This window comes from Pseudonaja textilis, chromosome 9 (assembly GCF_049901715.1).
Source record: "Pseudonaja textilis isolate UNSWEBS1 chromosome 9, rPseTex1.2, whole genome shotgun sequence".
Classification (NCBI taxonomy): domain Eukaryota; kingdom Metazoa; phylum Chordata; class Lepidosauria; order Squamata; family Elapidae; genus Pseudonaja; species Pseudonaja textilis.
In genome coordinates, this window is record NC_141998.1 from 18,450,240 (window position 1) to 18,475,859 (window position 25,620).

General features: G+C 46.2%; 1 protein-coding gene across 3 annotated transcripts in view; it reads left to right on the forward strand.

Moving 5' to 3' along the window:
- The window catches only part of FLI1 (Fli-1 proto-oncogene, ETS transcription factor), a 110,685-nt gene that overhangs the window by 19,400 nt on the left and 65,665 nt on the right, over window positions 1-25,620 (forward strand). Inside the window, exon 1 of one of the 3 annotated variants that reach the window (XM_026709032.2) lies at window positions 11,669-12,017. The exons of the other annotated variants lie outside the window; for them this stretch is intronic. Coding sequence (XP_026564817.1) covers window positions 12,000-12,017 — 18 coding nt within the window. The 5' untranslated portion in view covers window positions 11,669-11,999. Of the gene's footprint in view, window positions 1-11,668; window positions 12,018-25,620 lie in introns of those variants that run through there. 3 annotated transcript variants of the gene reach the window in all.

The following is a 25,620-nucleotide window of genomic DNA, read 5'->3' on the forward strand; positions in this document are numbered from 1 at the left end:
TAACTATGTTTTTACTTATACCTATTATCTTGTAAGCAATTGACAAATAAAAATAAATAAATAAATAAAAATAAAACATGGTGGGGAAAGGATTTAGAATGGAAGGATGGTAGGCTGGAGCGGAACTCATCACAAACGAAGTCCAGGGCAAGTGAGGTTTTTGCTTTGGGGGTTTTATTCTGCCTCTGCTTTGATTCCTCTCGGCTTGAGACCACTCCCTCCACCCCACCACCCCTCCACCCCCAGTGCTGATCCTGACAAAAAGAAGTTTCCTCTCTTTCCATAATGTGAGTTCCTTCGATGAAAGTCCTGTGCAGTTTGCAAACTGTGATGTCTTATCAACACAGCTGGTTCTGCTAATGGTAAGACTTAAGTATTTGGTATGGTAAGCTAAACATACATATTTTCTTTATTCCTGTCCTGAGCTGTTTCTAAAAACTTTCTTTTCCTTCCTTCCTTCTTCATTTTTTCTTTCTTTCATTCCTTCCTTCTTCATCTTTTCTTTCCTCCTTCTTCCTTTTCTTCCTTCCTTCTTCATTTTTTCTTTCCTTCCTTCCTTCTTTCTTTCTTTCCTTCCTTCCTTCTTCATTTTTTCTTTCTTTCCTTCTTTCCTCCCTTCTTCATTTTTCTTTCTTTCTTTCCTTCTTTCTTTCCTTCCTTCTTCATTTTTTTTTCTTTCCTTCATTCTTTCCTTCTTCATTTCTTTTCTTTCCTTCCTTCTTCATTTTTTCTTTCCTTCCTTCCTTCCTTCTTTCCTTCTTTCCTTCCTTCTTCATTTTTCCTTTCTTTCCTTCTTTTTTCTTTCTTTCTTTCAAATCTGCACATCTCTATTTGGAATACCCTCTGGACTTCAATGGCATTTACACATTTAGATATGTATGTTGATAGATAGGGAAAATTACTTTATCTCACTATATACATTCCAATATCCCAGTATTTCATTCCTACAACCATCTAAAAAATCCTACAAGATTGTTTTAAAATACATTAATAAGTTATCTTTTCCTAGAACAAATTTTATCCTGTTCTTCATTACAATGGTGATAACTACCACACTTTATTTTCCGATCTGGTTTAAAGATAATAGGGGGTGGGGCTTTACTTCTCCTGGAAAAAAACACATACTGAAGTTGTTAGAAAGAAAATGAGAGACAGAGAGAGAGAGAGAGAGCATCGGGAACAGACTTTTATATTGCAAGATTTGTGTTTTTCCAGACTGCAGAGTTTAAGTAATCAAATCCTTTCAGTTCATTCAGTAATTCTGCTGACCTATTAAAAGTCCCATTCTTTTTTTGGGGGGCGGGGAGAGGGGGCATGTAGTTAAATATACCTTTAAGAAAACACGCAACTCTATTTTTTTCTGGTCAGCACCTCTATTTTTCCCCCCCAATTCTCCAACTGCACTCTGCAATGGGATAGCTGGATGTTGGGGGCTGGGAGCAGAGAAAAGCTTTAAATCTTTCTTTTAAATCTCCAATATATGAAGTCTGAGGAATAAATTCAAAGCAGGCCTGGATGCCTGAAGAAAAGTGAGAGAGAAATATTCCGTTTCATTCAAGCACATCAAGGGTCTAGCTGGAGTCTTGTTTAGCTAAGGTCAGACTAAACGAGGTCCTCCAATAAAAATAAATCTCAAATTAATTATGGCCTCAAGCGAGGGGCCAGACATTTGGAGCTGGTGTGCTGAAGTCTCATTTTTGGGCCTTCATTCTTCTCCTTCTCCCCTTTCCTCCTCCTCCTCCTCCTCCTCCTCCTCCTCCTGACTCTAAACAGCCTACAACTTCAAATTGTTAAAGTAAAATAGTGAAAAACATGATAATAAAACCATGTGCCACACTGCCTGGCTTACAACAGCATGCTAAGCCACAAATAACCCAAGCACATTATGGTTTAGGACATAAAGTGTGACCAGATCTCCAAGACACATGTCTGGCTAGCCTCAACACTTACCGAAAACATATGCTGCCATTGTCTGCAGATACATGCAAAGGCAAACTTTCTAACCTTGACATTATTCTGCTCTTCCTGTTGAAAAGTGTTGGAGGAGGGCGGGGAGAGGAGGGAGAGAAAAGCTTTGCAAGAAAACATTTTGAAATTCTTGCAGGGAATTTCCTGCCTGTCCCGGTTTAAGCAAAGGGGGGGGGGGCTTCATGCTATCCCCTCCCTGGACCATGATGGAAATTCCCCAATTGAAATTCTGTCCTTCGTGTAACACGGCAAACCTAAGTGATTTTTCTCTCTTAGTATGTTGGAAAGCGATGTACTTGTCTGTACTTCTTAGTTCAACTTCAGAGAAGGCTCGCCGGGAAGCTATGCTCACCCCCCCCCATATTAAAAAAAAATCATTTCTTTGTGTTGTGGGTTTAAGCCAGCCTTCTCCATCGTGGCACCTTCCAGATGTGGAGGGCATGCTGGACAGGAATTCTTCAGAGGTCTTTGCACATCTGGAGAGCATCCGGTTGAGAGTTTAAATTTAGTAGAACCAACTATCTCTGTGAAACATAATAAGGGGTACCCCCCCCCATCTACTTTGACTGCTGCATGATCTTCCCATCTGCTGATCTCAATCTAAGACACCTAGAGAGGGATGCTAAGAGGGGGATGCCAACAAGCTCCGTGCCTCGGGCAGGACTAGAACTCAGTCTCCGGCTTTTCAGCCTGGTGCCTTAATTTGCTGCACCGAACTGGTTCCTGGGCTTAATCTTGCAATCTTGGTCTCTAGAAGATAGAAAAGTTTCAAGATCTCATTTCGGCTGGAGGTCCCTTGAGTAAAACGCACCCAACTTCACACAACTCAGTTCCACCCTTCCGTCTGCTCAAGAAATCTCTCTCTCTTATATACACACACAGATGAGGGGAGATATATATATATATATCTCCCCTCATCTCTGTGTGTGTGTGTGTGTGTGTGTCACTCTTTCTCTCTCTCTGTTTATCTCTGTCTCTCTCTCTCTTTCTCTCTCTTTCTCTCTTTTTCTCTCATTCTTTCTCTCTGTTTATCTCTGTCTCTGCCTCTCTCTTTGTCCCTCTATTTCACTCTCTCTCTTTTTGTCTCTCTCTCTTTGTCTCTCTCTCTCTCTCTGCCTGTCTCTGTCTCTCTCTCTCTGTCTCTCTCTGTCTCTCTGTCTCTCTCTCTCTCTCTCTCTCTCTCTCACACACACACACACCCATGAATTCCAACAAGTTCAGCACCCGAGTTCAAAACGGACCACTGCGCTCTTCTGTTCTTCTCAGCCGCCTTGCCAACCAAGGCGCCTCTTGTCTGCCCCGCCATCCTATGGAAACGCGTCTCCTCTCGGTATCGGTGGCAGCGGGAAACGACCTGCGATCTCTGCGGGGTAGAGATGGCCTGGCCGCAGTTAAGAGCAGCAACGGGGGTGGGATGGGGGGACTCTTGAAAAAAATAACTCTCCCCCGCCTCCACCCGCGCCGCCCCGTTAAAGTGCTTGCTTCCTAGGCTCAATGGCTTTGCGCTAAGAGTGAAGCTGCGCGATTTCCGGTTACCCGAATTTGTTCCTTGTTTGTTTTATTTGTTTATATCCCAACTTTATTGTTTTTACAAATAACTCAAGGCGGCTGACCTATCCAACGTACCTTCCTCCTCCTATTTTCACCACAACCCTGTGAAGTAGGCTGGGCTAAGAGAGAGAGAGAGAGAGAGAGAGAGTAACTGGCCCAAAGTCGGCCAGCCAACTTTCTTGGCAAAAGGCGGCACTAGAATTCAGGGCCTCCCGCTTTCTAGCCTGATGCATCACCCACTAGATGTCTATGGGGGACGGGAAAAAAGCACTTTTGAGATTTAACGGTTAGACCAAACTGGACCGAGCGTCGGTGGTCCCTTCCTTTTGATGATGTGTGACTATTGACCGACACCCTTAGAGAGAGAGAGAGAGAGATAGGTAGAAAAAAGAATGATGGGAATAGAGAGAGAGAGAGAGAGAGAGAGAGAGAGAGAGAGAGAGAGAGAGAGAGAGAGAGAGAGAGAGAGAGAAGAGAGAGAACCTTTAGGCTCAAGCCGCCTTTAGGAACCTTGTTGAACAAAATAAAAAATAAAGGAAAATGAAAGTGCCATTACTTTGATCGTTGCTTGAACAGAGGGCGCAAAAGCACTCCCTCCCTACACACACACACACACACACACACACACACACTCTCGAGTGAAGACGTGCGATATAGTCAAGGAAGAAGCAGGCTGAGTTGAAGATGCAACTACTTCGGGATATCCAGAAAGTAGCAGAGAAAGTCCTTTGTTGTCGTCCCCCCCCGTCCCGTCCCCCCACACCCTGGTACTGACAGGCCAAAATACAAGTCGGTACAGTATACAGATTCCAGCTACCTGGTTAGGCAAACAAGCTTCCCCATCCCCCCTCCCCAGGAGAGGCGATTTGGTCCTTTCTGACGTATACCGTATCGTCCTGTTTGATCTGTCCTGTTTGGTTAGTTTATTATGACCGTTTTTCACATTTACGACCCTCATGGTCAAGTGATCAAAATTCAAGACATTCGATAACGGGTTCGGATTTATGACGGTTGCTGTGTCCGGGGGTCATGTGATTTTGCGACTCTTCCGACAAACCAATTCCATGGGGAAGCCAGGTTCCCTGAACAGCTAGGTTACTAATTTGTTATTGGGAGTCCCAAAGGTGCTTTTTCAAGAGGCGACTGGACTTTCCGGTATTTTTTTTTTCTTTGAAGGCGTTTTGCTTCTCATCCAAGAAGCTTCTCTTCAGCTTCTGCTTCTGCTGAGGTGAAGAAGCTTCTTGAATGAAAAGCAAAACGCCTTCAAAGAAAAAAAAACAGAAAGCTTGAAGCTTCTTGGATGAGAAGGCGAAACGCCTTCAAAGAAAAACCAGAAAGTCCAGTTGCCTCTTGAAAAAGCACCACTGGGACAACCATGACCTGGATGACTGAGAATCTCCATAGACATTTGTGATTAGGAGATCGCCCAAATAAATCCTTTGCATTCTTCGGCTTTAGCTGGGTTGCCTCACTAGTCTAGACTGGCGAGCGGGCGCTCTTCGTTTCAGCCCCAAGGCAGGGAGCAGGCAGGAGCGGTGGCAGAAGGGAGCGCTGGGCGCCGCCAGTCAGACACCAGGCAAGGACCCACGCTGGGCGCCCTTGCTGAGACCCCTTCCCCACTTGTAGGAAAGAAATCCAGGGATCCTTCCTTGCACCCCACCACCAGACAGGGGAACGGATGGGGGGGTTTGGTTTATTTGGGGGGTGGAGTTGGGGAGGCTGCGTTCCAAAATTCTTCTTGCATCCGAATCCAATATTTTTTCGCGGTGATGGGGAGAGGGGAGATTTCAGTTTACACGGTACTTCTTGGACTCGCCTTTGAACAGAAGGGAATTCAAGGCGGGGAGGAGGGAAACCGGTCCAGAGAGAGGCAACCCCGAGCCAAAATCTTTGGAAGAGGAGAGCGAGGGCGTTCCTTACTGGCAGTCTGCTCGTCTTTCTTCCCTCCCTCCTTCCTTCCTTGACTTTTACTATTATTATTTCTTTTTTTTTTTTGCCTCTTTTCAGGGTCGCTTTCCCCCCTCCCCCCCCCCACCCTTTAAAGACACCACCGTCCATTTCGGGTTTTTGGACTTGGGCGGTGAGTTTTAAGGCACCCCACCGATTCCCATCCGTGGGTCGCCCGAAGGTCAAACTTTGGTGTTTTCGGAGACTGTCGCGGGTTTTGCGATTCTTCGTTGGGATCCATTGAAAAACGGAGCCTCGGAGCCTTTAAAAAAAAATGACTGGCAGGTTTGCTGTCTGGGCACCCCCTCCCCCCTTGCAAGTAACTCCCCCACTCCCCACGCTAATACTATTTCCTAGTATGATTTTTTAAAAATAAATAAGAATTACTGTTACTGCTATTCATCCTCCCTTCCTTCCTTTCACCCATCTCCTCTCACTTGTGACGGCATGACTGTTACTTTGTTGCTTGTATCCTTACGATCTATATTGATTGTTTCCCAGTATGATTTGATTGCTTATTGTACCCTCTGACTATCATTAAATGTTGTACCTTATGATTCTTGGCTCTTGATGAATGAATTTTTTCTTTTATGTACACTGAGAGCATTTGCACCAAAGACAAATTCCTTGTGTGTCCAATCAGACTTGGCCAATAAAGAATTCTATTCTATTCTATTCTGTTCTATTCTATTCTGTTCTGTTCTGTTCTCTTTTCTCTTTTCTTCTCTATTCTGTTCTATTCTCTATTCTTTTGTCTCTTCTTTTCTCTTCTCTTCTTTTCTCTTCTCTTTTCTCTTCTCTTCTATCCTATCCTATCCTATCCTATCCTATTCTATTCTTAATAGATTCTATTCTATTCTATTCTATCCTATTCTTAATAGATTCTATTCTATTCTATTCTATATTCTGTTCTATTCTATTCTATTCTATTCTATTCTATTCTATTCTATTCTATTCTATTCTATTCTATTCTATTCTATTCTATTCTATTCTAATACCCATAGAACCTGGCTGCCTATACTGGACCATCTGCAGAGGGAGAGGGGATTTAGAAAACTCTTGATGTGTTTCTTCTTCACTGTTTCTTCTCTCCCCTCCAAATAGGGGTAGTCTTGACTTACAACAGTTCCTTTAGCGACCAGTCAAAGTTATACAACACAGTGGAAAAAAAAGTGACTTATGACCGTTTTTTCACACTTACAACTGGTGCTGCCATTCTTGTGGTCACACGATCTAAATTGAGTTGCTTGATAAACCGGTTCATATTTAAGATGGTTGCAGTGTTGCGGGGGGGGGGGGAATCACATGACCCTCTTTTGCCACCTTCCAACAAGCGAAAGTCAGTGAGGAAGCAGCCAGATTCACTAAACAACAGGGGCAAAGGAAAGCGGTAAAAACGGGGCAAGACTCCCCCTTAACAAATCCCCCAGGTCCTTTTTCAGGAGGCAACTGGACTTCCTTGGTTTCTCTTTTTCTTTTGAAGACTGCAGACACTACAGAGATACAGATGAACAGAGTTGGAAGGGACCCTGTAGGTCATCTAGTCCAACCCCCTGCCCAAGCAGGAGACCCTACACCATTCCTGACAGAGGGCAGTCCAGTCTCTTCTTGAAAGCCTCCAGTGATGATGCTCCCACAACTTCCGAAGGCAATTTCATATTATTATTCAACATTATTAACATTTAACTGGAATTATTAGATTAGATTACATTAACAGAGTTGGAAGGGACCTTGTAGGTCCTCTAGTCCAACCCCCCACCCAAGCAGGAGACCCTACACCATTCCTGACAAATGGCAGTCCAATCTCTTCTTGAAAGCTTCCAGTGATGGAAGTTCCTACAACTTCCGAAGGCAATTTCATATTATTATTCAACATTATTAACATTTAACTGGAATTATTAGATTAGATTACATTAACAGAGTTGGAAGGGACTTTGTAGGTCATCCAGTCCAACCCCCCCGCCCAAGCAGGAGACCCTACAACATTCCTGACAGATGGCAGTCCAGTCTCTTCTTGAAAGCTTCCAGTGATGGAAGTTCCTACAACTTCCGAAGGCAGCATCTGTTCCATCGGTTGATTGCTCTGTCGGAAAATGTCTCATTTCCAGGTTGAACGTCTCCTTGTTTAATTTCCATCCATTATTCCTTGTCTGGTCTTCAAAGGTGCTTTGGAAATCAGCTTGACCCCTTCCTCCTCTCTGTGGCAACCCCTCAGATATTGGAAGACTGCTCTCCTGTCTCCCCTGGTCCTTCTCTTCCTTTTGTCTTTCGCTTAACAAATGTTTCCCCTCTGCCACATACATTTGGGGCTCCGTTTTGGTCGTAAGCTGAGGATTGCCTGTACCTATATCTATTCACTTTCGGGATGTGGGGGGGAGGGGAGGGAGCTCAAAGCAAAGGCTCCGGGTTTGGGAGGCGGAGGGGGGGTGAAGAAACAGGCCCGTAGAAGCCCAAAACCAGGGAGGCGGCGACGGCAACCGAAGAGTTAAGCGCGACGTCTTTTAATTGAATGCCAGTGCCAGCGGCCCCAGGCAGAAGGGACCTGACCCCGCTACAGCATCCAGATGTGTGCGGCTCTCTCTGGGGACTCTGCTGCAGACCCACGCCTGGATTGTAAAAGTAGACAGGATTTGGGGAGGGGGTCCGGGAGGGAAAGCCGAAGGAAAGGGAGGCGGTGAGGGTGAGGATTGGGGAGAGGCTTGTCCCTCCCCTCCTACCCGGCTGAATGGTGGGCTGAATGGGCTGACGAGCAGGAATCTCGGCCCAGGTCACGTCCAGGTTGCGCTACGTCTCTGAACGATGAAAAGGAGGAGTGGGGTTGAATGGAGGGAGGAGGGGGGCTAATTGGGAAGAGGAAGGGGCCGAGGAGAGAGGTGGGGGGGTAGATGGGTAGGTGTGTGTGTATGGGGGGGGGGACAGGTTCCTCCATCCTAACCTCCCCCCACCCCCCGGGGAGGAGAGCAAACGCCGACCTAAGCCGGCATTTCCCTCATCTCGGCTCAACGGATGGGATGCCGCCGCGCATCTATTTTGGAGGCGGGGAGCGAAAGGGAACTGTGTGTGTGTGTGTGTGTGTGAGGGGGGGGGTTGTCTCTCGGGGTCCCCGCAGGTAGCCCCCGCCTCTCGCTGCCTGCTTGGATTAAAAATCCTGAGTAAAAAGGTGGGGGGGCGGGGAGAGACTGGACGCCGCAGAAGGTAACGTCTGGGGTGGGGGGGCGGGGGAGAGAGAAGTAGGGGAGGTTTGGAGGGGAAGAAGTAAAGAAAGCCTAACACGCTCCCCAAATGTTTTTTTTTAAAGGAATGTGGGACGTCCTTTTGTATTTTTAATTTTCTAATTTTACGGTTTTGTGGGACGCCCCCCGCCCCTTCAAAGCGCGAGAGTTGCCGGCTTGTTTCAGGGCGCGGAGTGAAGGAAACGGACGCGTTGGAAGAGTTTGGGAAATTCATTTAGGTTTTCTCCCCTCTAAGACGATGGAGGAGGAAGAGGAGGAGGAGGAGGAGGGGGGAGGGGAGGAGGAGGGGGAGAAGAGGAAGAGGAGGAAGAAGAGGAAGGGGGAGGAGGGGGGGAGAAGAGGCAGAGGCAGAAGAAGAAAGAGAAGAAGAGGAGGAGTAGAAGGAGAGGAAGAAGAAGAGGCAGAGGCAGAAAGAGGAGAAGAAGAGGAGGAAGGAGGAGAAGAAGAGGAGGAAGAAGAGGAAGGGGAGGAGGAGGAGGAGGAGGAGGAGGAGGAGGAAGAGGGGGGAAGAAGAGGAGGCGGGAGAAGAGGAAGGGAGGAGGAGGAGGAGGAGGAGGAGGGAGGAAGGCGACCCTACCAATCTTAATAATTATAACCATAAACTCCTCTCTCTTCGGTGTGAGAGAGGGGTGGTTTTGCCGGCGAATCTGAGCTAGAGTATTTGCGCAAACCTCGGGGAAAGCCACCGGGCTTTGTCGCTTCGGTTTCTTTGGGAGAGGCTAGACGTGAATTAAAGTGGCGGGCCGGGGGGGGGAGAGTTGTCGCCTCGTCTTTATGGCAGCCGAAGCAGAGCGCGGCCCCTCAACTTAGTCTGCTATGCATGGCTCTTACTTTTGAGTAAACGGTCCAGAAAGTGGACGGGAACTTCGCGAGGGTTGAATCTCGTTTTCCTTCTGCCCTGTATTTTAGCTCCCTCCTCCTCCCACCCCCCCCCCGCCCCGCCGTCCTCCCAGCTAAACGGAGGTGCTGAATTCAAGAGCTCTAGAAAAGGGAAATCTGCTCCGTTCCTCGCTTTTTAGCTCTAAAGAGTCAGCGATCTGATGTTTATTTCGTCTTCACGAATCCTTCCAAATTCCAGGAAAGTGGCGTTGATAAGAATCGAAACAACCAACTGTTTTTTAAAATCTTTATATGAGTTTGCATTAAAACGGCCTCGGGGGCCAGAGTCAGGGAACCGGACGGGAAAACCCGTGTAAACTCCAGAGTAAGATCCACGGAGCAGAAACCCATTTATGGGACTTCCCGGGAAGCAGGCTTTTGGATGGCACTGCGCAACCCTTTGACTCCCGTAGCACCGGGGCTTCCCAGCTCGACCGAACAGCGGATACGCCAAAATAAGAGCTGTTGAAAGCAGAAACGTGTCTGAAGTCGTCACCTCTAAGTAAGGTGTAGGTAAAGCTATAAAAAAAATCAGTTGCAGAAATGAAGGGGACGCTTCACTCCTACCAGCAACTCCAAGCACTAAAAAAAAAAAAAAATCTGCCCTAGAATTAATTTTTATTGTCTGTCAGTCAGTCAGTCAATCAGGAAGGAAGAAAGGAAGGAAGGAAGGAAGGAAGGAAGGAAGGAAGGAAGGAAGGAAGGAAGGAAGGGAGGGAGGAAGGAAGGAAGGAAGGAAGGTCTGACTGAATTTAATAAGACTTGCTCCCAAATCTACGGCATACAAAATTGCACACACGTAGGTCACGTGACCAAAACCAGGATAATCTACAGGGAACTTTATAAAATCAAACTTTTTCTTTGAATTTTTTTTTTAAAAAAGCAAGCCATTGCTTTAAATAGAGAGGCAGCTGGAATAGTACTTAAAAGAGTAGAAGAGAAGCTAGGAGCCTGTGAATTCTAGTTCTGCCTTAGGCTGGGAGCCAAACGGCGATCTTGGGGTCTCTCAGCCCTAGAAAGAAGTGAGTCAAGAGTGACAGGAAGGAAGGAAGGAAGGAAGGAAGGAAGTCCTACTTAAATACATTCAGGGGTCCTTTAGAGGCACCCCCACCATAGCACACATAAATACCAATGAGGGGTGGGCTGCGGGAGGGCGAAGGGGAAAACCAACCCAACATAGTTAAGCCCGATCCTCCTTTTACAACTTCAGGCTATTCACTGGCCGCGGGGAGATGCTAAGAGTTTTACGCGCCGACCGTTTTTCCGGTCCCCGAAACCGGGCAATACACCTAAGTTACCCGCTCTTCCAAAGTTGCCGTTAACTCCGGGCAAAAAGCGGAGCCCTCCCCCCAAAAGGATGAAAGAAAGAACCCTACCTACCTACCCACCCACGTGGGGGGAACCAAAACGGAATTGTAAGGGCTCTAGCTGGCCGCCTTCTAAGAACTGTGGTCGGTGAGCAGGTCCTATAACGAAGAAGATGGGACGCATTTCGGCGACAAGGCGATTAAAAGTAGGCTGCGGGACACCGGTGCGGAGTGACCAGCTCTGGGTTTGTTCAGCTCTTCCCTCCCCCCATCAGACACCCCCTCTCCCTCCCTCCCTCCCTCCCTCCCTCTTCCTCCCTCTCCGTCCCTCTCTCCCTCCCTTCCTTCCTCCCTCTCTCCCTCTCTTTCCCTCCCTCTCTTTCCCTCCCTCCCTCTCCTCTTTCCCTCCCTCCCTCTCTCTTTCCCCCTCTTTCCCTCCCTCCCTCCCTCTCTTCCTCTTCCCTCCCTCCTCTCCCTCTCCCTCCCTCCCTCCCTATATATGTATATGTATGTGGATGGGTGGATGGATGGATGGATGGATATATGACACCCGACGGAGCAGGAAAGTAGCCTCCAGAGCGATCCTGCCAGTCGGCTTCTCTCTCGGGAGAGCAAAAAGACCCCGCCAGGCTCGGTTATTGGGCGCATCCAGCTTTCTCTGGATCGCGCAGGCGGGCGGGCGGGCGGGCGCAGCGGGCGGACCGAGTTTTCCTCCCCATCGAGTGACTTCACTTCCCAAAATTGGCAGGGGGTGGGGAAAAACAGTTTCATCCGGTTACTGTCGCCCTTTCGCTTTGCGCCAAGCGCGAGAGGGAGTCGGAGAGCTCAGCGGGCCGGACGCGCGTTTTGGAGCGGAGCGCGGGAGAAACCCCCACCCCCACCACCCCCGAGGAAGGACGGGGACGCGCCTCGGGGAAAGGAAGAGAAGGGAAGGGAAATTGGGGGGGTGAGTCGACGTCGGGAGCGCGCCGCGAGCAAGGCCAGCCTAAGACGCGTCGCGGGAGCGAGGATCCGAGTTTGGGACTTTGGGAAGGGGCGTCTTTGAGGAGGGGTGCCACGAGGAAACCGGGTCAATGTGGGGACCTTGGGGACCCCCGGCTGGAGATCGAGCTCGATGGACGGGACTATCAAGGTAAGAGGCGGCGGCGAGGGCGAGCCAGGGACGGGAGGGGAAAAGGGGAGCTTGGGATGCCGGAGAAGTGGGGCGGCAAAGGCGAGGCGATATTATTTTGGCGAGGTCGCTGGCTTCCCGTGAACTCGCGTCACTGCGAGGCCGGATTTTCCTTTTAAATCCCCTTTCCTCCCACTTTCTCTGCTTCCTAAAAGTTTCGCTAAAGCGCGCTTTGCCGAGTTTGGCAACGGCAACCGCTGGCCAAGAAGGAAAGCGGGCGAGAGAAAGAGCGCAGCTGTGAGCGGAGCGCATCGCTGCGCTTCTCGTCTCTACATTGCGAGCCTCGCCTCCGGCCGTGGCCAAGCCGGCCTTCGCGTCGGCTCCTCTGTCGGCCTCCGCCGCCGTTGTGCGGCTCGCCCCGGCTCTTCCATTTCCCCCGCTCCCCGCTCTGGATCGCTGGAAGGGGCAGCTCCGGACGGGCCTATCCAGGAGAGAAAGAGAACCGGACCGAGCTGTCAGCGGAGCCGACGGGGCTGGTTCTACGAGCCGGCAGGGCTTCAAGACAGAAACCCAAAGTTTTACTTCGGAGTCCGGAAGGATTTCCAAGATGGGGCAAGGGTGGCGGTGGAAAAGGCCGCGTGAAAATTCTTCGGGACGGGTGTGTGTGAGAGAGAGGGGGGGGGAGAGGGACGGAGAAAGGGGGGAGAAAGAAAGAGAAAGAATTAAATGTGGTGGCTTAAATAGCCCTCTCCCTCTTATCGGCTTCCAGAGGGATGTTTATAAGGACGTTTTTCTTCTGTCCATAAGCGGTTTTGTTTGTTCTTCCCCGCCACAAGTCCGCCGGTGGAGATGCAGGTTTTGTTTTGGGATTGTTTGCTTTTTTAAAAAAAATAGCAATGCGTATTTTGGGGAGGACATTGGCAAGAAAAGGGAGTCAACGTTGAAGGGAGGTTTGTAAAAGCAGCAATTGTGGGACGAAAGATCCCACCAGCCGAAAGGCGTTTATTATCCTTTTAATCCGTTAGCGGCCCGTTTCCAATCTTTACAACGCGATCCTCCCGCTACTGGAAATCCCGTAGCGCAAAAGTCTCCAAACTTGGCAACTTTAAGACTTATGGACTTCAACTCCCAGAATTCTCCAGCCAGCATAGCTGGCCAAGTTTGGGGACCCCTGCGCGTACCGCCGCGGATTGTTATTTACCCGGCCTTGCTTACTTAGGGTTTGACAAGGAAGCCCGGTTTTCTCCGTTCCCCGCCGGCTTGGCTTCGCAGGAGGATTCGTGCAAGGGGAGGCCAAAGCTTGTGGCTTTGCTTCTTTGCGCAAAGCTTCTCTCGAGAACACAACCGCTGCGATGATTTTAATGGAGGGAAAACAAGTTGCAAAGAAACTTGGTTCTTTCTTCCTGCCTTACCTGCCCCCCCCCCAAAGTTTTCAGCCACCTTGCCAAAATGCCTCTGAGGTGATGCACCAGGTGTGCTTTAACCTGAGAGGAGGAGGAGGAGGAAGAGGAGGAGGAGGAAGAGTAAAAGGAGGAGGAGGAAGAGGAGCAGGAGCAGGAAAAGGAGGAAGAGGGAGAAGAGGAGGAGGAGAAGGAGAAAGAGGAGGGGAGAAGAGGACAAGGAGGAGGAAGAGGAAGAGGGAGAAGAGGAGCAGGAGGAGGAGAAAGAGGAGGGGGGAAGAGGAGAAGGAGGAGGAAGAGGGAGAAGAGGAGCAGGAGGAGGAAGAGGAAAAGGAGGAGGAGGAAGAGGAAGAGGAGCAGGAGGAGAAAGATGAGGAAGAGGGAGAAGAGAAGGAGGAGGAAGGGGAGGAGGAGAAAGTGGAGGAGGGGGAAGAGGAGGAAGAGGGAGAAGAGGAGCAGGAGGAGGAGGAGGAGCAGGAGGAAGAGGGAGAAGAGGAGAAGGAAGAAGAAGGGGAGGAGGAGAAAGAGGAGGGGGAAGAGGAGGAGGAGAAGAAGAGGAGGAAGAGGGAAAAGAGGAGCAGGAGGAGGAAGAGGAAAAGGAGCAGGAGGAGGAAGAGGGAGAAGAGGAGCAGGAGGAGGAAGAGGAAAAGGAGGAAGAGGAGCAGGAGCAGGAGGAGAAAGAGGAGGAAGAGGGAGAAGAGAAGGAGGAAGAAGAGAAAAAGGAGGAGGAGGAGGAGGAGGAGGAGGAGGAGGAGGAGGAGGAGGAGGAGGAGGAGGGCAAGAGCTTCCTCCTTTTCTTCTGCCCTCCTCCAACCCACAACCGATTAGAGGGAGCGGGCAGAGGGCCAGTAAGGCCTCTGTGAGTAACAAGTGCAACCTTGCAGCCCCAAAGGGAAAGGCAGGAAGGGGAAGTGAGTGGTGAGGAATAAGCAAGGACCTGATGATCTGGCAGTCCAGCAGCCGCAGCAAAGACTGCAGCTATTTTGTCTCCTGACCACAGCTCCTGGAGATGAGCCCAGTTCTCTCTCCAGCCTCCTGGACTCCTAGGCCCAGCCATCTGGTCTCCCAGCTTGCTTTCCACCCGATGAAGCTGCCTTCTGGATTAAAGGTGGCCATGGGCTGCCTTCCTCCAGATTAGGAAGGGTTTTTGGTGCGGGAGAGGCCAAATGGCATCACACCAGAGTTGCTGGTAGTAAAGATAAGGGGCCATTTTTATTTACCCTTGAAATTCCATTTCAGTTTGGAGTTTTTGCTTTAGCAGTGCCGTGTTCCCTAACCTGGGCCATTTCCAAGATATGGTCTTCAGCTTGTTGTTGTTGTTAGTTGCAAAGTCATGTCTGACCCATCGCAACCCCATGGACAACATTCCTCCAGGCCTTCCTGTCCTCTAACCATCCCCTGGAGTCCATTTAAGCTCACACCGAATGCTTCAGTGACTCCATCCAGCCACCTCATCCTCTGCCATATCTGCCTTCTTCTTCTTCTGCTCTCAATCGTTCCCAGCATCAGGCTCTTCTCCAGTGAGTCCTTCCTTTTCCTTAGGTGGCCAAAGCCTTTGAGTTTCATCTTCAGGATCTGGCCTTCTCAGGGTTGATCTCCTCTAGGATTGACCGATTTGATCACCTTGCAGTCCAAAGGACTCGCAAAAGTCTTCTCCAGCACCATTGTTCAAAGGCCTCAATTTTTTGGCCCTCGGCCTTCCTTATAGTGGACTTCAACTACCAGAATCCTTATCAATGGCCATGCTGGTAGTGGAATTGTGGGAGTTGAAGTTCACCTACCCCAAAATGGCCAAGGTTGGGAAACACAGCTCTAGCAGTAGTTTCCAACTGTTCCAGGCGGCTTTGACAGTGGCAGGAAAGCTGGAACCATTGAGAAGGCTTTTGGTTTCATCTCCAGCCAATATAAACCGCTCCAAACTCGGTTGCAGAAAGTACGACTTCAGCCACAGAGTGGTCAATGCCTGGAATGCACTACCTGACTCTGTTGTTACATCCTCAAACTCCACACTCCTTTAAACTCAAACTATCCGCTCTTGACCTCACCCCATTCCTAAGAGGTCTGTGAGGGGCGTGCATCGTGCCTCCCGTCCCTGTCCTATTGTCCCCGTTTATTCATACCCATTTCCTGTATTCTTACTCATGTTTATACTTAGACCTATTATCTTGTAAGCGATTGACAAATCAAATAAATAAAATAAATAAAGACATCTCAATCCAGGGCCATACTTGTGGAAGAGAAGGAGGTAGGAGAGTCAGAAGCCGGACTAAAGGAAATTATAAGTTGAGAAGGTATTTCAGAAGGTCCCACCTCTGGAAGCAAACAAACAATACCCCAAATGTTAAGTGGGAAGGAGGTGGGTTTGTAAAACGAATCTCCTCTCATGGTATTCAGTAATGTGTAGGTCTTGAAAGAGATGCCCTAAAATCTAAAATAGAATTTGGGACAACCAGGAGACAGTGAGTTCAAGTCGACTAAGTGAATTTGGGCCCATCCCCAGGAGACTGTGAATTCTAGTTCCTCCTTAGGCATGAAAGCTTTGGGGGTGACTTTGGGCCAGTCGCTCTGTCAGGTTCCGACTTGCGTTCCCCTAAAACTCCAGGCAACCCTTGGTGGAGACGAGACCTGGCTTCCACCCTTTAAAGGCTAAAACGTCAAAGCTTTTGAGCTGATGACAAACGTGTCAGGAAATGGGCAAGAGAAATATGATTTAAGTTCCTGGTCTCTGGCAGGGCGAGGGACACCTGGTTAAAAAGTCCTAACGGAAACTGGCATTTTTCTGCAGCTGGCAGCTCCTTCTCATTTGCAAATTTGGTTTGCCACAATCTAACTGATGGAAGATCATTTTAAGGACAGGCCCAAAGGATCCTTTCAAAATATTTTCCGCTTGAATATTTGTCCAGTTTCAGTTGTGGGCTCTCAAGGGCTGCAGGAATGCCTTGGTTGCTGGAATTTAAAGCCCATGAATAATGCATATGACCTCGCTAAGGGACTGACGCACACATCTCTCTCTCTCTCTTTCTCCTTCTCCCCCCTCTCTCTTCTTCCTCTCTCCTCACCTCTCTCTCTCTCTTAGAAGAATGCATTTATGATGTTTTATCATTGTTATTCTAGAACAGGGGTCTTCAAACTTGACAGCAAACTTGACAGCTTGTGGACTTCAACTCCTAGAATTCCTCCTCCCGTCATGTTAGCTCAGGAATTCTGGGTGTTGAAGTCCACAAGTCTTAAACTTGCCAAGTTTGAAGACCCTTGTTCTAGAACGTGATCCACTGGGTAATCTAGCTTCGCCAAAGTTACTGAAACAAAATGTGGTTCACGCTTTCATGGTGTTGTGTTAAACCAGCCAGTATTGTTGACGGCATAGCTTGTGGTATGGTTTTATTCACTGATGGTTTATTTGGCACACTGAGGCTACGCTAAGCCAGCCCGAGTTTCATGTGTTGTGTGGACCCAATAATTGGGTTTTAAACGTAGTGGACAAATGCACATTATCCCAAATTAACCAATAGGAGAGAATATTTGTAGCTCGGGGTTCAACTGTGGGGGTCCTTGGAATCCACAACACCTCTTGGCCAGGAAGACCCAGATCAGCAGAGATTAACACCAAAATTAATAGAATCAAGCTGTACACGATACCCTAATCAAGGCATTACCAATTCAGACAAACAGTAAACAGCCTAATCAAGGAAACATCAAGAACACTCCCACCAACACTGACAGGGCAAATCAACTGTATATAAACAGAGGATAAACCCCACTCCTACTATCACTGATGATGGTGCCTAGTTGGGTAATGAAATGCCTGCAAGGAAACAGTCAAGCTCAGAGAACACCAAGGACCCTTTATGACCACGATTTAGATAAAATAAGTAACAACCAGAGGTGGTGTTCAGCAGGTTCTGGCCAATTCTGGAGAACTGGTAGCAGAAATTTTGAGTAGTTTGGAGAACCTCTGACTGGCCCCGCCCCCATCTGTTCTCTGCCTGCCCCCAGATGATTGGCTGGGTCTTCTCTGGTTGCCCTGCACAGGAGAGCGGAGCTGGAAAGCAGGTTAGTGGGGTGGGGAGGGAATGGAGATTTTGCAGTATCCTTCTCCTGCCACACCCATCAAGCCATGCCCAAAGAACCCGTAGTAATTTTTTTTGAATCCCACCATTGGTAACAGCTCTTGAGGTCTTAAATACTCTTGTATGCATTATAACTCAGTGGTGGAGAATATTTTTTTGCGGGGGGGGAAGACCCCTATGTGTTTCAGTCACTGGTAATTGGCTTCGTATTCTTTCCTTCTCTGTTTTATCAGGATAGGCAAGTAATTCTCACTGCATAGTTTATTCTCTAAAAGGGATTATATAAAATATCTGCGTAGAACCAGATTGGAAACATCTGCTCTATCCAGAAGATAAGAACTGTTGCCAAGAGAAGAGAAATGTGCAGTTCACAAGTGGAATAACATACCTAGTTATCTTCCCAGAAAGCTTACTACGTCCAACACTTTAAATGGTATAGAATCATACAATCACAGGGCTGGAAGGGACCTTGAAGGTCTTCTAGTCCAACCCCCTGCTCCAAGGCACAATCCTTACACTGTCCCAGACAAATGATTGTCCAACCTTTTCTTGAGAACTCTAGCAATGGATGTCCCAAAGGTGCTTTTTCAAGAGGCAACTGGACTTTCTCGTTTTTCTTTTTCTTTTTTTAAACATTTTTTTTATTTTTGACAACAAACATAAACAAATGCATACATAGAACAACAAATAAAACCTTTCAATTGTACAGTGTGTGTCGGTTGGTACATATCTCTTGTGCACAATATCAACAGTCCTTCACTCTTAAGTTAAAATTCATGTTATGCAGATCAACTATTCATATCATATTATATTATTATTAAATCATCATAAGACTTTAATTGCAAATTCACATCATTGGACTTTCTAGTTTTTCTTTGAAGATGTTTCACTTCTCACCCAAGAAGCTTCTTCAGCTCTCTTTCTTCAGAGATGATGAAGTTTTTTAGATAAGAAGTGAAATGTCTTTTTAAAAAGCCCAGAAAGTCAGTTGAAAAAGCATCTTTGGGACGACCATGACCTGGATGACTGAGAATCTTGATAGACCTCCAGTAATGAAGCATCCACAGTTTGGGAAGGCAAGGTGTTCCATTGACTAATCGATAATATTAGCAAATTCCTCCTTATTTCCAGGTTGAATTTACCTCTGATGAACTTCCGCCCATTGCCTCTTGTCCTGCCCTTTGTGCTTTGGAGAATAATCAACACCTTTTTCTCCATGACAGCCCTTCATGACTGCTAGCAGGTCTCCTCTAACCTGGGAGGAGTTCCATATGAATAGCTATGTAACTATGTGGGGCTTGGAACATATAGTAGCTAGGAACTGATGGCAGAAAAAAAGCAGAAAGATATAAAGATCATCTCTAATTTAGAAAGAAGAAGGCAGACATTCTTTGTGGTTAAGACCTGAAGCCCCTTTGTATCAAAGAAGGAACCTAGCTGGATAAATGGAAATACAGTTCAATCTAGTAATAACTGTAAAAAAAAAAAAGTAGATAGCTTTTTATTCCTCATCCATTCTTCATCTTCCGTTTAGTGTGCTGTCCTAGATATCCTCCATGAGCAAAGAGGTTTAGTTGTGATTGTGATACCGTAGCTGCCTGAAGATGAAAAGAGAAGGAAATTCAAAATATGCATATAGTTCATATTACTGTTATGACTACGTTGCCAACTTGCAAAGTTAGATGCATCTGAGCAACTACTGTAGCTAGGGGTCCATTTGCAACCAAAATAAGCCGCGGACTTCTGCAACTTGGTTGTTTGCAGTCCTGAAGCAATATGGTTTTATTATGTCTCTGCAATTAGCAACATAACTGAAAAACATATGCTTCTCTCCCAATGTACTAATCCCTCAGGCCAGGGCATAGACTCATGGGAAGCAGAGGAACTAACTTGAAAGCAACTGCTTGCAATGGTGAATGCAAGCCATGGAGCTCAGCCACAACTCTCTGCAAGAACTTCTGTCTGTGTTACAACACACCCCAGACTGTTCTTCTCATTAAGTGGCGAAAGCCCCTCTGTGAGAAGAATTCACCATGCATGGTGCAAGCCACCTGAATGAGATTCACACAGACTCTGTATCTGTGTTGTCTCCTCACTTTAGTGTTTCCCTGTTTCTAAACACCAACATTTTGCTCTAAGGTGATCACACTTGGTTCATAAAATCTACCACTATGGAACTCTCACTTCACAACCAGGAGGCTGTAAGTTCGATCCTAGGTAGAGGCAGATATTTCTCCCTCTGGGCACAATGAGATTATATCTGCTGAACAAAACTCCGCATTGGTGACAGGAAGGGCATCTGGCCAATAAGCACTCCGCTAGCTCCATTCAGTTGCCCAGACTCCACCCCTCAAGGGATTATGGGGTCGTTAAAATAAGATGATAAAATCTACCATTACAGGTATAAAGCTCTTGGAGAAAGTATGATGTTAGGACTTTGATTCCGTGTCTTGCCATCTCCCCTGGTCCAAAGTGTTGTCAGTCACACTGTAGCTTCCATATGGAATTACTGTAATAAACCAAGACTGTGTTAAGAATCTAAGACCCAAACTTTGCATTTTTATACATTGGCTCTCTTGTTTTGAACAACCATTCTGAACATTCTTTAAAGGTTACCCAAAAAGGCAATAATATTTATGTTCCTTGTGATTAAAAGCCATTAGCAGGTCTGCTGCTTATTTCAAATTCATGGGCTAAGGATTTAAGCATGCCATCCATTTTGGAGTTATTTGCCAGTTGATATCTTTGAAAGAGTTGCTTTCTCAGAAGAGCTTCACCAGGAAAAATACTTTTTAAAGAAGGAATTTGCAATGAAGGAGCAGCTGGTTTGTTACGAGAATCCAACCAGAATCTAACAAACTAGATTTTTTTTCCAGTGGTAAACTCTGTGATTTTAATAGAATTATTTCTAAGTCAATATGCAAACTTTATATGCATTCTTATGTAGATCTAAGATTGTAGCTGTTATTTAACTGGAATCTCTAAGATACAGGTTCCTGGGTAATGAAGCAATAGTGTTGAAATCACGATGTAGTTATGTTCCAAACCATCTGAAACCACATATAGATAGATCAAATTTGTTACAGTGTTTTTGTTAACGGTCTACCTACCTATGAATGAATTGTGAAATAGAGCTTCTAATATTTTGCTTGGAATTTACAGTATTTTGTATATATATACATATTTTAAATTAATTGTATATGATCAATGTGGTAAATCAGTGTGACATAATCCAGTTTAGAGGTCTTCAAACTTGGCAACTTTAAAACTTGTGGACTTCAACTCCCAGAATTCTGAAAGTTGAAGTCCACAAGTCTTAAAGTTGCCAAGTTTGGGGACCCCTGATCTACTTGATAGATACTCTTGTATTGTTCCTTTGCCATATAGAATAATATACAGTTAGTTCTTGACTTATAACCACACCTGAAAATGGAATTTATGTTGCTATGCAAGGCGATTGTTAACTCGGTATCCAATTTTATGATCCTTTTTTTGCCACACTTGTAGCATTTCTTAAGGGAATCACTGCAGTTGTAAAGTGAATCATGTGGTCATTAAGCAAACCTGGATTACCCTATTTGGCTTTACTTGTTGGAAGCCAATTGGGAATGTCAGAAATGGAGAGCATTGGAACACTGCAACCATTGTACAAATTAAGAAAGAAAAATTATCTGGGTTCACATGTCCCAGTAATTCATGAACCCAACCCTTATGGGTCAAAACCATGCTTTATGGCTTAACAAATCATCTGAACTCTGCCAATTGAGGCTTGAATAAATTTCAGTAAGTCATAGTTATAGAAACTGTGGCTTAGCAGAATACAAAAATGTTAATTTTATTTCCTACGGCCATTACCACAAACACATCAGTGTTTCATCTTATGTGAAATATGAGGTTTGAGGAAAAACGGTCTGAGGAATTACAAGATAAGAGTAATCCTGAATTGTGTTATTGTCCTGGTTTAAGACTGCAATAAACTGACTGGCTTGAGTTTTATTATAAAAAACAGAACGTGAAACTATGCTGCTGAGGAACTAAATTTGCTAGAGGCCCATTTGGAGAAGGGAGTTTATTTTATTTTTTTTGAATCATTTATATAACCGCCCACCTTATAACAAATCCCAATTAAAAATTAAAATGACCTAAGAAAACCGAACAAGCTAAGAACAAAAACCTGGTGCCAAGTCATACAGCCTGTTCTCCCAGTGCTTGAGGGTTAAAAAAATCAGTTTCTCAAGTGCTTTATGAAAAGCTAAGAGGCTGGCTAAAATTCAGGGGACACAGCAGTAGTGGGATCCTACTTTGGCTCTGTAAATGATCCTGCGCATGCACGCACCCCTAATGCACGCACCCCTAACAAGCCAATCAGCTGAGAAGATGAAGAAACTAAAAGCTAAGAGCAACCCTCCTACCCTCCCATGTGTTTTTCGGTCTTTTATCCTCTCAGCTGATCCTTGCTTGTTTTCCTCCTCTAAGCTCATCGGAGGCCTTTTTTTTTTTACTACCGGTTCAGTCAAACCAGTCTGAAACGGTCACATGCCACCACTGGGACAGAGACTTTCATAGGGCGGGCGTGTCACAGAAAAGACATGCTTCCTGGCTTCCATCCGATGGCAATATTTAAGGGAAGAGACTAAAGACACGTCCACCTGATCTGACCTGGTAGGGTGGGTAGCTGTCGTTTGGGAAAGGCAATCTGTTCTAATTCAGCTCCCCAAACACGACAAACCCTCTCTAGTTGAAGCAATGATTCCTTTATTAGGAGTACCAGTGAAAAGTTTCTCTTTCACCTCAGGCTAACAAGTCTGTTGGGAGGGGAGATGGATAGTTGTTTGCCACATCTATTCATCTCCGCCCCCTGCCTTTTATCTCCAGAGCTAGGGTGGGGCTTAGCTAGCAGCAGTGGCTCTTCCATCCCAAGGACCAGCCCCTAGATTTCCACTGCTCTCCTCTCCTCTGCCTTCTGTACAACTATGCATCAGGCACACATCAGGCACTGGACCCAGCTGTTTCTCCACTTCCTAATCAGCCACCTCAGGACCTGGGGGCTGTTGACTCTCCATCTGAGGACCCAGGCTCCACCTGTCTCTCTGCCAGCTCCATCCCTTCTTCCCCCTCAGAACTCTCAGGTTGCCTTGATGCTAAGCCTCATCCCCATGCCTCCTCATTCTCTGGTTCAGCTGCTGGAGGGGATGGCAGTTGACAGGTCACAACAAAATCACTCAGAAAACCTGGTCCTGTGCCATAGAGGGCTTTAAAGGTGATGACCAGCACCTTGAATTGCACCCAGAAAGAAAGAAACTGGAAACCAGTGCAGCTTGCACAACAGGAATGTTACATGGGCCCCCATTACTATGCATTCGGGACCACTTGAAGTTCTCAGGTGCTCTTCAAGGCCAGCCCCGGATATAACCCATTGCAGTAATCCAAACAGGAGGTGACTAAAGCATGAGTGACCGTGAGCATGTCTTCCCAGTCTAGGAATGGGTATAATTGGCTCACTCGTAAATCCCCCCATGCTAGCCAATGATACCACCTAGTCCTTGAGCCACAAATCCAGGAAGAGCCCAAATTGATAAAAAGAGCCGTAGTGGCGCAGTGGTTAGAATGCAGCATTGCAGGCTAATTCTGCCCACGGCTAGCAGTTCAAGATCTTCTAGGTTGACTCAGCCTTCCATCCTTCCAAGGTTGGTAAAATGAAGACCCAGATTTTGGGGGGAATAAGATGATGACTCTGTAAACCACTTAGAGAGGGCTGTACAGCACCATGAAGTAGTATATAAGTCTTAAGTGCTATTGCTATATAAGTCTAAGTACTATTGCTACCGCCAAATTCAGCACCAGTTCAGTTGGGGAAATATTTATTTATTTTTTATTTATTTATTTTTATTTGTCAATTGCTTGCAAGATAATAGGTGTAAGTAAAAACATAATTATGAATACATGGATACATATAAGAAAAATAAATATAAATATAAAAGAAACAATAGGACAGGGACGGTAGGCATGTTGGTGCTCTTATTACCTCATCCAGAGTGAAAAATGAAATATCATCTCGGTCTGGGGCTCCCAAAAACATATAGCCACTCTGTCTTGATCCTGCATCTCCCTTGCCTTCCTCCAATATCTTAACCACTATATGAACAACAGGGATCCCCTTCAATGTTGTGTGGATAGGAGTCTATGGAGGGCACCGATAACCAAAAATATGTGAGAACATCGCCATGCTGTGTATAATAGGATTTGTGTGATGAGGTCCCTGCGTGCATCCATTTTGATATTGCTGTGGTTTGCTGTGGACTCTGCTGGATGGGGACCTTCTTGTATGAATTTTAATAAAAGCATACATCATATTGGGACATATTTGCCTTCAAGTTACAGTAGAGAGGAAACAAGAAGCGTGTTTGCCAGTTGATAAGGAGAATTAGTAGTTGAATATGGTGGTTACCAAATTCTTTGCCCCCAGTCAGTCTCTTTGTATCAAAAGGAACTGCGCATTATATTCCATTAATTACATTTTTAGCACTGTCCTCTGCCAGCTGGATGCCAGGCCTTTTCCCTCTTCTCCTCCTCATCCTTCATGGTTTCAACAGATAGTTGGGCTCCACTTAAAATTTTGTCTGTTTTGGGTTCTTTCCCCCTTTTTGTTGCTATCGTTTAATTTTGCTAATTGTGTAATTCCTTCAAGCCTGGTGATATGGTTTTCTGAAATAGAGATGGTAATGTTTGTGTCAACAGAAGCATTAGTAAGAGAATAACGGGTTTGATATTAATGTAGAGAATGGCAGAAAAAAGCAATTTTCCTTGTGATCTTGCAGGGCTCCAAGAAATAGAGAATTGGGAATATCTCCTTGGGTTTGGAAACTGAGCAAGGTTTGTCCTGATTTGTACTTGGAAGGTGGTAAACTAGGCTAGGCAGCTGAAAAGGTAGTCTCAAATCCATTTTCACTCCTTGCCGCAATGAACTGAACAGACCAGGAAGTCTCTAGAAGGCTAAACTAAAAGTCAATCTGAAGGCTGAACTTTTAAAGGAAGCATCCATGTTTTCTTAAATAAACACAAGTGACTTGGTCCACACCATAGGCTAAGCAAAAAGAGAAAACAGGCTATAGATTAGCAAGATGTACTCAACCAATCTGTCTTGATGAGATAAACTGTCATACATTTTTTCTTACATTAAGATAATTTTCGGACGCCGATTGTGATAGAATTACAGAACTGAAAATACCTGTCAAAAGATGAAACATCTCTTCTAATGTAATAACCACAAACTTCTCTCGTCCTTGCTAGAAAATACCCATTGCTGCCAGGGTGACTTTGCTCTTCCCTATTTTCAAGTGCATTATAAATCACATTTTACTTGTAAAATAAAAAATAAAAAGAAGGGTTGATTTATTGACGTTCACAGACTATCCTTTAATTTCTTGAAAAGCACTTTAGAAGATATGTTATTCATGTTTAAATTGATTGCAAACAGAGGTCATCTGTATAATTCGTGGATCTTTCTTACTGATATAAGAACCAGCATCATAGGATAGAGTTTGGACCACCCTTTGTCAACCTGATGTTGAAGTTTATCACTGATTTATAAGAGAAATAACTGGACATATGTAGAGGGCACCATAATGGACAGGGTTGGTCTAGACTAGATCAGGGCTGTCAAACCCGATTTCATTGAGGGCCGCATCACAGAGGTGCTATTCAGTAGATTCTGACCAGTTTTGGAGAACCAATAGCAGAAATTTTGAGTAGTTCGGAGAACCAGCAAATACCACCTCTGACTGGCCCCACCAACCCCATCTATTCTCTGCCTCCCGAGTCCCAGATGATCGGCTGGTTCTTCTTTTGTTGCCCTGCACAGGAGAACGGAGCTGAAAAGCAGGTTAGTGGGGTGGGGAGGGAATGGGGATTTTGCAGTATCCTTCTTTCCCAGGCCCACCAAGCCACACCATGCCCACCAAGCCACCCACACAGAACCAGTAATTAAAAAAATTGAATCCCACCACTGCCGCATCAGAGTTGTATTTGACCTTGTGGGGCTGGGTGGGCGTGGCTCTGTTTTTGACCACGACCACCTCCTGCAACCCTCTGTGCCAGGGGTCTCCAACCTTGGCAACTTTAAGACTTGTGGACTTCAACTCCCAGAATTCCTCA